Genomic DNA, 15,345 nt, shown 5'->3' on the forward strand with positions numbered 1-15,345 from the left:
AAGACACAATATTCAGATTTCTTGTGAGTGTAATCCTACATATTTGGACATATAGGCCATTCTGTGAAAAAAAAAAAAAAAAAAGATTAGCAAACACCAGTACTTCATTGAATACCTTGCATCTCAAAAATCAGATCTATCATAGCAATGGTATTGAGACCACAGTGACCTCCAGAATAGCTTGCCTGCTCCATAGAAGCAGTATTAAATATGAATTTCTTTTTAAATATAGATCAGAGACCTTGTTATCCAAATTTAAATTGGAATGATAGCATCTCTATCCCCAATGTTTTGAAGATTCTCATCATGTAAATATCAAAAATTATCTATTTGATATTTATTTATTATTATTACACGTTCTATTGAGTTGGCAGACTCATCGTGTGAGGTTTTCATTCAACTGACAACATTTATCATACCGAATCTTAAACTTCTTAACATTCCCTGCATTAACAACACATTCCATTTACTGACAATTCTCCATGTAAAAAAAAATTACTCCTCACACTCCTCTTCACCACATTCTTACGTAACTTCTAGGGATGGCCTCTGGCACTCCTCCCCCCCCTCCTCTCGCCTTCTATAATCCCATCCAGTCCTATCCATTAAACTCTGCAATACACATTTCTTCAACCTCTCTCCATAACCTGCAGTCCAAAGTCCTGATATTGTCTTAGCCACTCGTCTCTGAACCCTCTCCAATGTCTCAGACATCACAGTGAAAACCACGTGACCAGTGCTTTATACAACGGCACAACAAATTATTACTACATGTTAAAGTACTTCTTATCATAACAGCACTACAATGTGCAGCCTTTGCAACACTAGAAATATGCTCTCTAAACTTCAGTCTACTGTTAACCATGATGCCCAAATCTCATCCACTTTCTGCAGTATGGCACCATCAATATAGTACACAGCCTTATATTTCTGCACTCAAAAATGCAACACATTGTACTTATTAATATTAAAACTACAGCCCCACTCCTTTGTCCAAGTCAAAAGCCTATTCAAATCTTCCTAAAGAGAATTAACACCAGCAGTGCTACTTATAATTCTCCTAAACTATTCATCATCAGAAACAACTGAAGATCTCCATATAACATATAAATCTTTGATATTTATTAGAAAAATCTCTATAGGTTCCTCAATATGTTTTGCATAGATATTGCACTAGTGTGCTGTAGGTTGTGCAGCCTCTCATGTGGAATTGATATTTAAAAAAAAGTTATATCCAAGTTCTTCTGGTTCCCATCTGCCATACGGCCGCAGGAGGGTAGCTATATGCTACCATTCTAGGGAGAGATGATTATGAGCAAAGTGGTTTCCCGTTGCCTTCCTTGCCGTAAGTATTTATGACTGTAACCTGTGTGTTCACGGGGCCGGTTTGCCTGCTTGCGGGATGAAAAACCTCAGATAAACTGGCGGAAAAAACCCTGCGGCCCACGCCCAAGACCGGCTAACTTGGCTATGGCTGAGGAAGATCCTTAAGCTCCTCACGTCGTGGACGGGAATCGAACCTAGGACACTCCTTCCCCAGGCATATGGTTGCGAAGCGCAAAGCCACTAGGCTAACCGCGCGGACTATATCCAAGTAATTTTGCTTTGATAAATGTAACTTTTGTTAGGATAGAGTAGTTAATTCTACTTACATACTCCAATTGTATGTGTTCTTCTGCCAGTTTGGTTTGCTGGAATAAATATCTAATTCTCCAGCATAAACAATTAGATATCCTCTTCCTTTATATGTGATTCAAAGCTTTATAAATGTTTCTTGGCCTGGGATTTGAAACCTGGCCTTTGCTAACAAAGATTATCTTATTCTTTCTTGTAGTAAGATGCTCATAATAGTAGTAATTTCACTTTGTTTTGAATATTTTTATTTTTGTTGATATTTACATGTGTATTTCTATCAAGTTTCACTTTTATGATATTTACATCCTGCCATTGACTAATTTTTGCTTTTGACTAAACAAACAGATAATCTTTATTTCCATTATAAAGGATTGTTTTTTAGATATTTACCTCCTCACTAGAAGTCTAATTTTGAAATATATTTACTTTTTAATAGGGCCAAACTTCTTGAATCTGAACAAGTCTGTGTTCAGCTGAGACGACAGTTACAGCGAGCTTCTCAGATGAATTTATATCGTAGTCCACCAAGTTTCTCAGTTACTGGATGTTATAATAATACTTTTGTTGAAACTCCATCTGCTTATGATGTAATAAAAGAAGCAAAGCAGGATATTAAAAATCAGAGGAAACAAGCTAAGAATTTAAAAAAAGCACGGTAAGGTATAATGTTCATTATGTATTATGCATACTAATTTTTTTGTGGCCTGTGGTTGCCTCTCCTTTGTCTTTACAGCATGATGAAAAACTTAAATAGAATTTTAATTAATGTAGTAATGACTGGTTCTCCACCTGGTTTGAAAACTTTTATTTGTTTCTCATTTTTAGCTAGTGCCTTTCCATTATCTCATGGTATGTTGGATCTCTTTAAAAATATCAGGCTTATCTTTATTGTGTAATGAAACCTGTGGAGAATTCATGACTAAACAAACACACGTAATAACCACAGTAATAAGTAAATATTTCATCCTAAATAGATAGAAATATCTACTTAGGATGAAATATATATAGCCAGGAAGTACATAGAAATAATTCATATTTGTATGTTGAAGTTCCTATTTTTGGATCACCTGCATTTTTTTTGGAAAAAAGTATCCAGTGTTAACTGCCTAGATTTGCTTTTTCTTTCTTTAAGGAGTTCAGTGTAAGGTCGAATAGATGTGATTACACTCTTTTTTTCCTTCGCACTCTGTTCCCAATCGTGGTTCATTTCACAGAGTTCATCAGTCAATGTCTCTATGCTTGCAAGGATACACCGTAAATCGGCCATTTTTATATCTCTCAGAGGACCTTCTTCAATTTCTTTCTCCTCCTTTGGATGTTGACTTAATTGTTTGTCCAATTCTTTTAAGTCTTCATTGGAAAGCAGTTTATCATGGCTCTCTAAGACTTGTCGCATCTTCAGCTGTAATATCATCCAATCTCACCTCTCACGCAAGCTTGGTAATGTCTTCAATAACATTCTCCTCTTGCTCTAATTCCTTGAAGTCGTGCATAAATGCTGGAAGAAGTTTTCGCCATGCTCCTTTTGAACACTTTGCTGACATTTCATTCCAATCTGCCTTAATGTTGTTAATGCCCTTCAAAATATCGGATGACCATCAATAGTCTTTAATAGTTTTACCTGAAGTGTCCAAGACTCTTATCATTTCCATAAATGTTATACGGAGTCAATAGACTTTCAAGATTGATATAATCCCGAGATCCATCGGTTGCAAATGCAATGTTGTGTTTGGGGGCATGTAAACAACCTTGACATCCAATGGTGTTTTTACTTCAGCAAGGTTTTGAGGATGTCCAAGGGAAGCAATGCCTTGGCTGGCAAATCATTTTCTTTACATAGGAAAAAATAATTTGTGTACCAATCTATAAAAACGTCTTGTGTAACCTAAGCTTTCTTCTTTTATTTCCAATAGACTGGTAGCATGGCTTTTAGACCTTTGAAGGTGCATGGTGTCTGTGAATGGTACCAACATTGGTTTAAACTTCAAAGTTCTGGAGACATTTGCACCCAACAAAAGCGTGTCTATCTTTTGCAGCTTTAAAACCTGGAGCGGAACATTTTTCACAGGAAATGAAGGTGTGTGATGGCAATTTTTTCCAGTAGAGCCCAGTCTCATCAACATTAAAAATGAGATTAGGAGAATAACTTCCTTGTTCTACACAGTCTTAAAATTCTTTTGGAAAAGCAGCTGCTGCCGCAACATCTGCACTTGCCACCTCGCCACATAATTTGACACTATGGCACTTACTTAGAAACTTAAATCTCATGCCAACCTTTGCTTCCTAAAAATGTTTCTTTGCCTCCATCTGTCTTTTTAAGATCCTCAAAAATTGTTTTTGCTTTCTCAGAATGTTGTTCTGATTCAAGTCATCTACCCATGATGATAATTTTTCCATTTTTTAACAAAGTTTATCCCTGCTATAACTTGCATGTTTTGCATTTAGTACTGCCATAGATTGTTGTGCAGACTGTTTTATTGTATCTGCATTTTTCATAATTGTAGTAACAGTCGATGGAAGTAAGTTCACGTGTCTTCTCATCTTCCATTCTTCAAAATCACCTCCATCTTCTTTTCAAGTGTGATTGATTTCTGCCCATTCTTAACACCAAGTTCTGCTAACTTTTCTGCACTTCTTTAATCAGATATGGTGTGTAATTACGTACTTTATCAATTTCAATATGTATGTATGTAAAAAAAATTAACTAGAAGAATTAGGTAGATTCAACAATAAAACTAGGTTTGATACATATGTCGTAGTAGCTCGGTTTATCAGTACACTACAGTAAGAAAGCACCCACAGGCATCCGGCGTTATTGTGAATCGGCTTAAATTGAACTATCGTAAACTGAGGGCTGCCTGTACAAACAAAACATTTAAGTATACTAAATATAAATAAAATAATGAAAACTTATGTTATCTTCATTTTCTCTTCCACTGTTATGCATCCGATTCCGACCCCGTCTTCTCAGTAAACCAAAATACACAATATAACAACAAAAACTAACTCAAAGATTTTACTCAGTTGCTGTCCGTGACAGGACTTCAACCATAATTTTGCCATTGCACCTTGACAAGTACTATTACTAGACCTAATGTTCAACGTTGAATGTGATATTCATAACTTAGTTTGAGATAACTAATGACATTAGGCTTGCTGTCACCAGTTCACTCTCCTCACCTCCCACAACTTCACCTCCCAAAAGAAATCTAGCTCCCTTCCAGCTCAGTGCCTTTAATAAACTAAAGATAACTGTACAAGAAAACTATGCTTAATGCAATTAATTAATCCATCAATTAATGCACGTTAAGCGAAATTGCATTAAGCAAATACAATAAACAATAGGAATAATTATAATTCATTCATCAATAAGCACAAATTTGTAGAAAAAAAGATTACAGCATAAGCTATATTAGAGGATAAAATCATCAAAGTTAAAAATGAATTATTTACATTTTTATTTAAAGTCTAAACATTTGATTGAGCTACTTTTTTACAAAAAAACTTAAGTAAAGATGTTTGAATTGCGCTCTACTTTTTCATCTTGTTATGCAATTTGTGATAGCTGGTGACCACTTTATCAAGATTTCAGTAGATTTCGAAGTTTTGTTCCATATCAGGGTCAGCAACGAACAAAATTTCCTTAGCATGCTCAGTGTGATTGAAAACTAGCTCAAAATCTGTTGTAGTTAGCTTTTTAGTCGCAACATTCTCTTCTTGTTCGCACTCCTTATCTTCTTCATATACACAATGTTCTAGTTGAAGATCTTTCTTGCTTAACTGTTCTGGATGGGGGTTTCTCACATCTTCATTATCCAGTTCATTAAATCCAGGTTCTTTCCTAATTGTACTAATTTCTTCAATAATGTTATCAGCTGGGTTATTAAAACCAACGAAATCATTTGCCCAGTGAGATGCTTCAGTTTTAGCTAGGAAAGTCTTTGTTAGCATACACTTCCAAAAGAGACCAGTTTCATGAACATTGGATATGTAACAATCGTCATAATCACCCTCCTGAATTATCCGTTGCAATTCTTCAGGAAGTTTGGTCAAAGAATCTCTATCAGCACTAGCAGATTCCCCAGTTATTCTTACATTATGCAGTCCATCTCGATTTTTAAAACGGTTAAACCATCTTAAAGTCGCAGTAAAGCTTTCTTATTCCTCTTGAAATTCGGTCTCTTTCAATGATGTAAAAATATTGAGAGCTTTTGCCTGAAATTCCTTGTATTGAGAAGTATTCTTTTTTGGTTACAATGCTCAATCCAGGGTGATAGAAGATATTTCATCTTGATCATTAAATGTCTTCTATTTCGGGTGATCTGCATGCTTATGCTTAAAGAAGCAGTAGCAACTTTTCCTTGTTCTTTGTATTCTTTTTTTTTATTTAATATAGTCTGAACTGTAGATTAGCTGTATCCCACATCTAGAACAATTATTGTATTACTAGTGCCACTTTCATGTCTCTTAATGACTTCCAGCTTTTCCTCTAACGTAATTATTTTTCTTCTCTTTTTATTACTGCCAATTTCTTTATCAGTCTTTTTCTTTTCCATATCGGGGGTTGAATATAAAAGCCTTATAGAGTATCTAAATTAAAGCAAAACAAAGGAAAAGTGATTGAGCAAGAGAACAGTCTGCATGTGCACTTGCGATGATAGCTTTGTGTCAAGTGTAGCCAGCCACCGCACCCTTGCTGCAGATTGGTGACAAAAAATTTTGCATAACAAAAAAAAAAACACTTTAAATAGTAGTATCATGTCACTTAATCGTGCTAACTGATTATTGCGCATATCGAATTTGCATTCAATGAGGTTTTCCTGTATAGTCATTACTAGGTCTTACAAGGGAAGTGCTACTGTTATCCCTGACAACAATGAATACAATAATAAAATGGATATCATTCTTAGAAGCTACTCCACCTACAGACCTTTAGATTATGATCCCACAAAATTGCAAATCAAGAAATTAAAAAGCCTACTCAAAGTTTCTTCTTGGCCTTCTGATATCACAAAAAAAACTCAAATCCTTCGATTGCCCCCGATATATGGCTTTTTACGTCAAAAAAAAAAAAAAAAATTCCTGATTATTTTCTTGCCCCCGTTTACTAATTTCTGCTTGTACTGCACTTTTGCTGTCCTTACCACCCGAGTCACTCTCCTGACCTGCGCTGTGTGTAATGGATTATTACCATTATTCATGTTATGCTACTTCAAAAGTACCTTCTTCCAGATTTCATGTTTAATTTCCTCATTCACCCACCCACTTTACATCTACCTTATTGAGCCTTTTGACCTTTGGACATTCATAAATTGATACTGTTAAGTATTTCTATATCATTTCCCAAGCAGCATTTATTTCCTTTGTGATCAACTCCTCATTCCATGCTATAGCTCCATTGTATATGTTAAGCCTGTCATAATTGCCAGCCTTGTAATTCTGCATATATGCTTTCCTTATAGAAGTCTTTATATGGCTAGCTATAACCTAGGTAATCCTTTCATGATTATTCTCACCAACTGGAAGGATCGATCCCAATTGTCTGATATAATGAACGGATCTAAAACTCAATCCTTGCATGCACTCATTTATATAGTGCCTAAGATCGTTGGCTCTTAAAAACTCAAAAGAAATTGATTTTCCTTATTGACAAATGCTTTTACATTTGTCATTATAAATTATAATGAAGAATATATCTTCATTCTAATTTATATTGCCATAATGAAAATCAGTTAATAATTGCTCTTCCCTTGTTCCCTAACCCAAGTTGCTTATACATTTTTTCATCACACCCCTCCATATTCTTTGGCCAATAGTAGCATCTCTTCCTGCCAACCTCTACCTTGCACCATACTGCCCCGAAACCATATCTACTATTTCCCTCTTTCATGTCTATTTAATGTGGGTATAATTCCCCTGTTATCATGAGCAGCACTCCCTCTTCTCGTCCTTTTTATTCTCATGAAAATCACTGTACCCTTTCATTTCTATTCCCATCAGGATGCCATCTTCATTCAACCATGTTTTGCTTATTCCAACAATTTTTGGGCAAATAAACTCAATGAAACAATTTCATCTCCCTAATTTCTGAGACTCCTGGCATTTGCAAATAAACACAGCAGTTTACTTTTAGGTCTGTAACCAGTTCTACCCAAGCCTTTGTTGGGTATGATTTTCCCACCACACCTTCCTTTGCCCATGGAATGCTATAGGAACTTAGCATTCCATGGGCAAATTCTGATTCACTCAAAATCAGAATGCCTGTGTCAATATGGGTGCAATTTTTTTATATTGTTCTGCCCTGGTAATTCTCTGAGATAATTTTTTTGATAATGAAACTGCATTTGTGATTATTACAAATTAGGAAATTATGTGGTCTTGAGTGTGATTAAACAGAATTAATTTTTATAAAATTCTGTATTAGTTTGCAAACCGAATATCAGCTTTTATGTTTAGAATGTCTGCTCGTCAATCAAAAGGATGAAAACCAAACAAGAAATTTCTGGTTTATTTGCTGAAATAAAGAGCCAAAAGGCTTCACTTCTGTGATGCAAATTTATATAAATCAAGTGGATGTTAAATGCAGCGTTATATTCAAAGCTGAATATAGAAACTACGAAAGTTTCATTAAAAAAAAGAAAGTTGACCAGAGAGGGCTTATGGGAATACACTCGCCTGCATTCACAAGTTGCCCTAGTGCAGACCACTTAGAAGATATGAGCGTTTGCCCGAGCATCCATATATTTGCCTTCTATTGGTCCATTTTGATAAGATTTCACTAGCCTGACAGCTGTTTTGAACTGGTTGGTTCTCTTCGGAGACCAGACAGAAACCTTAAGAGAGCAAAAACTCTCATTCAGTACTAAGGAACTTGAAATGTCGGGGAGATGTATTTTTCGTAAGCGAACTCTGTCGGTGTGTAAAGTATTTACTAAAATAAAGAGCGAAAAGACTTCAGTTCAATGATTCAAATTTATCTAAATCAAGTAGATATTAAATCCAGCATTATTAGCATTAGTCAACCTTTTTTTTTTATGAAACTTTCATAGTTTCTACATTCGGCTTTGGAATAATGCTGGATTTAATATTCACTTAGTATATATAAATTTCTGATGTATTATTATTATTATGTGACATCTCCATGGAGTCGAAGGTCTCTTCATGGGAGTGCTGCCACTCACACAACCCATCATCTCAACTAAACCACACACACACACACACACACACACACACACAGTGGCTATATTTTGGTGGATAGAAGATGAAGGGAGGGAGAGGGATATGATTATGACATGTAAACTGTTGTCAGGTTTTTGTCAGATTGAAACTGAGGATATTTTTCATATGTTAGAACAAGAGGAAGGAACAAGGACAAGAGAATATTCCTGTAAGTTGCAAAAAGAAGTAAGAGGGTAAGTTTCTTGCATTGAGATTGGTAGGAGCATGGAATGCATTGCCTAAGAGGATGGTGAATGAGTTTGAGTGTAACAGTAGGCTGTGTTGTCCGAGATTGTCTACAGTGGACATCCCATGATGCATCTTGCAACTCATCATAGTAATGGTGATCAGGAATAAGTCTTGATCCCTCATCTTAATGCACATGTCCAGGCTCCCATACAGCCACTCTGTTATAAGTAGTTTCTCTGACAGCTTACTTTACTGAACAACAAATTCTCCAAGCACCTAGTATCAAATTCATTTTAAGTGGCATCCATCCTTAAGTACTGTTCCTTTCTACCATTACGCATTTCATACATCAGCATATTGCACTCTGTTCCTCTTACAGTTCGGATTGTTTGCACTCATAATCCATCTTACTCATGTCATACCATGATAACATTCTCACAGTACTCTCTGGCTTTTCATTCAGCAACTACCAGTACAGTCATATCTTTCACTACATTTATTAAGTATGGTGGCCTCCATGTCACATCACACTTCCTCATTCCCATAAAACATGCTTTTGTTATTTGTTCTTTGAATGTTCATTAGTCATGGAACTGTCCTTTGTCACCATATCATTTTCATAAATACAGTGCTATACACCACCATATTCTTTTCTGTTCTTTCATGTCTTCTTTTTTTTCTCTCATATTTTCTCTCTTTTTCTAATCTTTCGTGATATCAAGGGCTTTTATGTAGCACTCATCAAAACTAAGGTTTCTGTCATTGTACTTCCATCTCTTCTGTTTGCATACTTCCATTCATGTTCACATTCTCTCATGCATGCCATTACTTGCCATCAGCTTATTTGATCCTTGAATTAGAAGTCTTAAATATATATATATATATATATATATATATATATAAATACATCGTCAGCTATGCCACAGTTAATTAAATTAAAATTCTAGCTAAATATATATCTTAATTATTAATAAATTTTCTTGGTAGCAATAAATGCATGTCACTGTGGAGCAGATTTTTTTTTTCTTTTGTGAAATGCAATTTTAACTTTTTGTTTGCCATTTCCACATGTTTCATTACATGGAAATTGAGTGTAGAATGCATATGAAATTGAGTTATGGGCTGTACACTGCTATCTAATTTTTGTAATAAACTGTTGATAGTACATTTTTTTGAAAATTATGGAGACAACTACCATGTTTGAGTAAAACTTTAGTTTAATATAACTAAACTCTACATTCGACGTTTCGACCTTTATGTCAAAGTCATCTTCTGGAGCATATGCACTATATACAGAGAACAAGCTACACTACAATCTATCTGGTTTGTTAAAGTTACTGACCAACCGTTATAACAATTGTTGACCTGACCTCTAGTGAAAAAAAAAAAATATTAAATAGAATATACATCAATGCTAGTGTCCTATTATTAATATTATCTGTTGGTTGTAGAATTACATTGGGCACAACAGCAAGTCTGTCTGTCTGTGTGTGTGTGTGCGTGCGTGCGTGTATACATATATTTACAATATGATTATACACGTATATTCCAACCAGTTGGTATGGAATGGTTTCTAATACTAGCTAGAAGTTGGCTAAAGTCCTGACTTATGCTGTATCTTATGTATTAGGTAGGCTGAATGTGTGCCATCCAGATTCTTGGAATATTCATGCCACCATTGTTGTTGATATTTGGGTGGTTTATCAGAATTTTGCAGGCTTCCTTAAATTTCCTTTTGTACCAGGTTTTTGTATGGTGTAAAGAGCGGGTGCTTTTCCAGCCAATTTGGTGTAAGGTGTTGAGTGCATGATCTGAGAGGCCTGCTTCACCAAAATGGTTACATTTAATGTGTCTTATGTGTTCTTTCTTACATTTAGGGATTGTACGTCCTGTTTCACCAATGTATGGTAAGTTACAGGTGCAGTGGATGCAATAGACTCTAGGATGTGCCAAGGGGAGGAGAGGATCCTTAGAGGAGTTGAATATGGTTTAAAATTTAGTAGGTGGCTTAAAGGTGGCATTGAGGTTATAATGGTGTAGGATTCTGTTGATTTTTTCCGATAACCCTTTAATAAATGGGATGGCTATGGTTTTACTGTAATCTAGATTCTTTTTTGTTGATGTTTTTTATGGAGTATTTTATTGATAGTATTTTTGTTATAGCCATTATTTATGAATGTGTCACTGATGATTTTTAGTTCTTGCTTCAGGGCTTGCTGGTTAGAGCAAATTATTATGGCCCTGTTTTTAAGGGTGTTAATGACTCCATATTTTTGTGATGGGTGGTGGTATGAATTAGCGTGTCTAGTGACTAGTGTGTCTAGGAACGGAAGCAAGTTCTGATTTTCAATTTCAATGGTAAACTGTATGCGTTCATGTTGTTAAACACAAACACTAAACACATTCCTTGCTAAGGAATGTGTTTAGTGTTTGTTGCCCATGCGGCCAGATAGCGAACACATCGTAAACGTATCTAAGCCATATTGTAGGTTTTAGAGTGGTGGAATCAAGAGCCCTTTGCTCAAAAGTTTCCATGTAAAAGTTAGCGATTGGGGAGGATAGTGGGAAGCCCATGGCTGTACCTTCTTTTTGTAGGTAAAATTTGTTTTGCCACACGAAGTAACCTGACTGTAGTATGTGGGGAAAGAGGGCAGAAATTTCTTCTGTAGTAAGAGAATTGTGTCATTGATGGGGACATTTGTGAAAAGGGCAGAAATGTCAAAACTGACTAATAAGTCGTCCTTGTCGAGTGTTATGTTTTTAATTTTGTTTATAAAGTGTTGTGTGTTCTTTATGTAGGAGGGGGAATGACCTATGAACTCCTGGAGTGTCGATGCTAATTTCTTGGCTAAGTGGTAACTAGGGCTAATCCTCTCCTCCCTTGGCACATCCTGGAGTCTGTTGCATCCACTGCACTTGTATAACTTACCATACATTGGTGAAACAGGACATACAATCACTATATGTAAGAAAGGACACATATAACCATTTTGGTGAAGCAGGCTTCTCAGATCACGTGCTCAACACCTTACACCAAATCAACTGGAAAAGCACCCTCTCTTTACACCATACAAAAATCTGGTACGAAAGGAAATTTAAGGATGCCTGCGAAATTCTGATAAACCACCCAAATATCAACAACAATGGCGGCATGAACATTCCAAGAATCTGGATGGCACACATTCAGCCTACCTAATACATAAGATCCAGCATAAGTCAGGACTCTAGTCAACTTCTAGCTTGTATTAGAAACCATTCCATACCAACTGGTTGGAATGTACATGTATAATCATATTGTAAATATGTGTGTGTATGTGTATATATGTATGTGTGTGTGTGTATTTATGTGTGTATCACGCACACACACATAGACTTGCTGTTGTGCCCAATGTAATTCTACAACCAACAGATAATAATAATAGGACTCTAGCGTTGATGTATATTCAATTTATTTTATTTTATTTTTTCACTAGAGTTTAGGCCAACAATTGTTGTAACCGTTGGTCAGTAACTTTAACAAACCAGATAGATTGTAGTGTAGCTTGTTCTCTGTATATAGTGCATATGCTCCAGAAGATGAGCTTGATATAAAGATCGAAATGTTGAATGTAGAGTTTAGTTATATTAAACTAAAGTTTTACTCAAACATGGTAGTTGTCTCCATAATTTTAAAAAAAATATACTCTGATCACCATGCAAGCCTAAAAGAAAGGAAACTGTCAATAGCACCCAGGCCTTCAGAGTATATTAGTAAGAGTTATTAAAAAAAGAGTGTGAAATGTGCATTCCAAGCTATATTCCCATACTTTTGTGATCTTTGCATTCATTGAATTCCAGGAATAGAATTCTTTCATCTCAAAAATCCTATCTACATGAAATTCTGTCTTTCAATTACTCCTTAATGTTTAGTAGTATAGTTTCTTGCAGGAGCTATTCTGTAGTTGATTTGGTAATTGTATGTTTTATTTGTCTGCATAGTTAGCCTAGTGGCAATGCACTTCACAACCATATGCCTGGAAAGGAGTGTTCTGGGTTAGATTCCTTTTGCTGACGTGAGGAGCTTAGGATCTTTCTCAGACATAGCCAAGTTAGTTGGTCTTGGGCATTGACTGCAGGGTTTTTCTCCCCAGTTTATTTGGGGGTTTTCCTCCTGCAAGCAGACAAACCGGCCTTGAAAACATAATGCTTCTACAGACATAGGATACACGTGGAGGCATAGGGCCGACCACGTTATCCTCATATAATGGTTATTAGGAATAGGATATAATGGCTGTGGTTAGAAGGAATAGAAACTCTCGACACCGTAAAGGTAAAAGAGGGAAAGATTAAGAAAGAAAGATGTTTTATTTATTATTGAAAGTTTCAATTTTTCTGGGATCATTTCTACTTTATCGAGGTATAAATAATGTCCTGCTAGCTGAAATACTAGCAACCCCCAAGTTTCTTATCTTCAGATAACAATACTGCCATTTGACCAATATGTGAAGGAGTTGATATGTCAGTGTGAAACAGTATACTATGTAAGCATATAAACAACTTGTTAACCGACCAACTAGCAAATCAATTTTCCAACATGATTGTGTAATTTGGAGATTAATTCTTTAGTATTTATTATGTATAATTTGTGCGCTGATGACATTAAGAAAGGACAATGCATTTAATAGTGTCTTTCAATGTTGTAATTAATTCCAAACATAGTCAATTTGTGATATCTGAAGATTTTTTTTCCTTTTTACTAAACTTCATATTACAGAGTTATCCCAATTATGTTTGTTGACATAGTTTTAATTTAATCTTGTACTAAAGAAATTGCTGTGCAGTTACTGTATAAATGATTTTTAATAATATGAGTTAATTGTTCATTTGACTACTATTTGTGATTTGAAATTTTTTGTTTTGAAAGTTTTCTCTAAAACATATTTTAATTATTAAGGAATGAAAATTTATCAGTGAGTAAAGAAGAATTAAAACTTGACAATGAAGATGATAAACAAGAAACTGAAGATGTATTAGAAGTGAGTATGTATATTGGAATTGACATAATATTTAAGAAATGCATTTAATCTGTTGTATAAAAGTTTATTATGCATTTGAATTTTCTTCTTTTTGCAAAAGCAGTTTTTATCATATTACTGGAATTTTCTGACTTGTATAGAGTGAAATTCTGCATATTATTCATGCATGAAGGGAGATGAAGAATGCATGTTTGTATATGAAAGAAAAGAGGGAAGAAGCATAGATGAAAAATTTATGGAAAGGACATTTGGACATCGTGTGCAGTTATAAAAAAAATTATTTTGATAATCTTTTTATGGATGGATTTGCATTGTAACAACATGTGATGAAATAATTTTGCAGTGCATCTACTGTGGTCTAGAAAATGAAGTAGTTACATCTATAGCTGCTGATAAGAATATAAAACAGTGATTATATATGATAAAAAATAAAATTATAACTAGGAATGAAATGTAAATTAAAATCAGAATGAAAATAGAAGGCATAAATTTTTTTTTTTGTGGAGAAATATCCCTATTTTTTATCGTATAAACAGAAAAATGTGTCTGTAGCAATGCAAAGTTTTTATTAGTAACAGAATATGGAGCTTGTGTTCAATATTCTATCACTTTCATCATTTTCCACCTTTGTCACAACAGTTCACTTCATAAGTATTGCATTGTTGAAAATTTATTTATCACTAGGTTAGACTATAATAGATTTAGTTTAATCCTTTATCCCAGTGAGAGCAAACAAAGTTTGCGCCTGAAAATATCTTCAGGACTAAATATAGTGTTGTACTATCTTATCCAGTAATGGTCTTATCTTATTATAATTAAATGTAATTAAATGTACATTTAATAATATCTTATTAAATGTACTATCTTATTCAGGCGCAAACTTTGTTTGCTCTCACTGGGATAAAGGATTAAACTAAATCTATTATAGTCTAACCTAGTGATAAATAAATTTTCAACATCTTTCTCTAAATCCAGAGTAATTTTTAAAAAAAGGTGATAAACCTTTTGGCAACTCCCATAGGCACAGATGACTTGCTACTGCTTCTGCCTGGTATCTCCAGCTCTGGGCCTGGCTCCCACTGAAGAGACCTCAATAAAGGTCGAAACTAGTCTGGGTAGATGGCCAATCCCTTTAATGCATAACAGTATACATATCCACATAGGAAATGTGTTTTGCATTATGGGAGATACTGGGTTAGAAGTGCCTGGTAGCTTGCTCCACCTTTGCCACGAGTTGCCTTGGTGTTGCACTACTTACTGGATAAGATAGTACAACACTATATTTAGT

General features: G+C 35.0%; 1 protein-coding gene across 1 annotated transcript in view; it reads left to right on the top strand.

Moving 5' to 3' along the window:
- The window catches only part of LOC150092268 (kinesin-like protein KIF21A), a 524,778-nt gene that overhangs the window by 202,606 nt on the left and 306,827 nt on the right, over positions 1-15,345 (top strand). The window contains exons 13-14 of the mRNA XM_090415090.1: positions 2,072-2,290; positions 13,976-14,057. Of these exons, the coding sequence (XP_090271216.1) occupies positions 2,072-2,290; positions 13,976-14,057 (301 nt within the window). The remainder of the gene's footprint in view (positions 1-2,071; positions 2,291-13,975; positions 14,058-15,345) is intronic.

The sequence above is a fragment of the Typopeltis vanoorti genome, chromosome 26 (genome assembly GCF_054136105.1).
Source record: "Typopeltis vanoorti isolate ZY-2024b chromosome 26, IOZ_Tvanoo_1.0, whole genome shotgun sequence".
Lineage (NCBI taxonomy): Eukaryota > Metazoa > Arthropoda > Arachnida > Uropygi > Thelyphonidae > Typopeltis > Typopeltis vanoorti.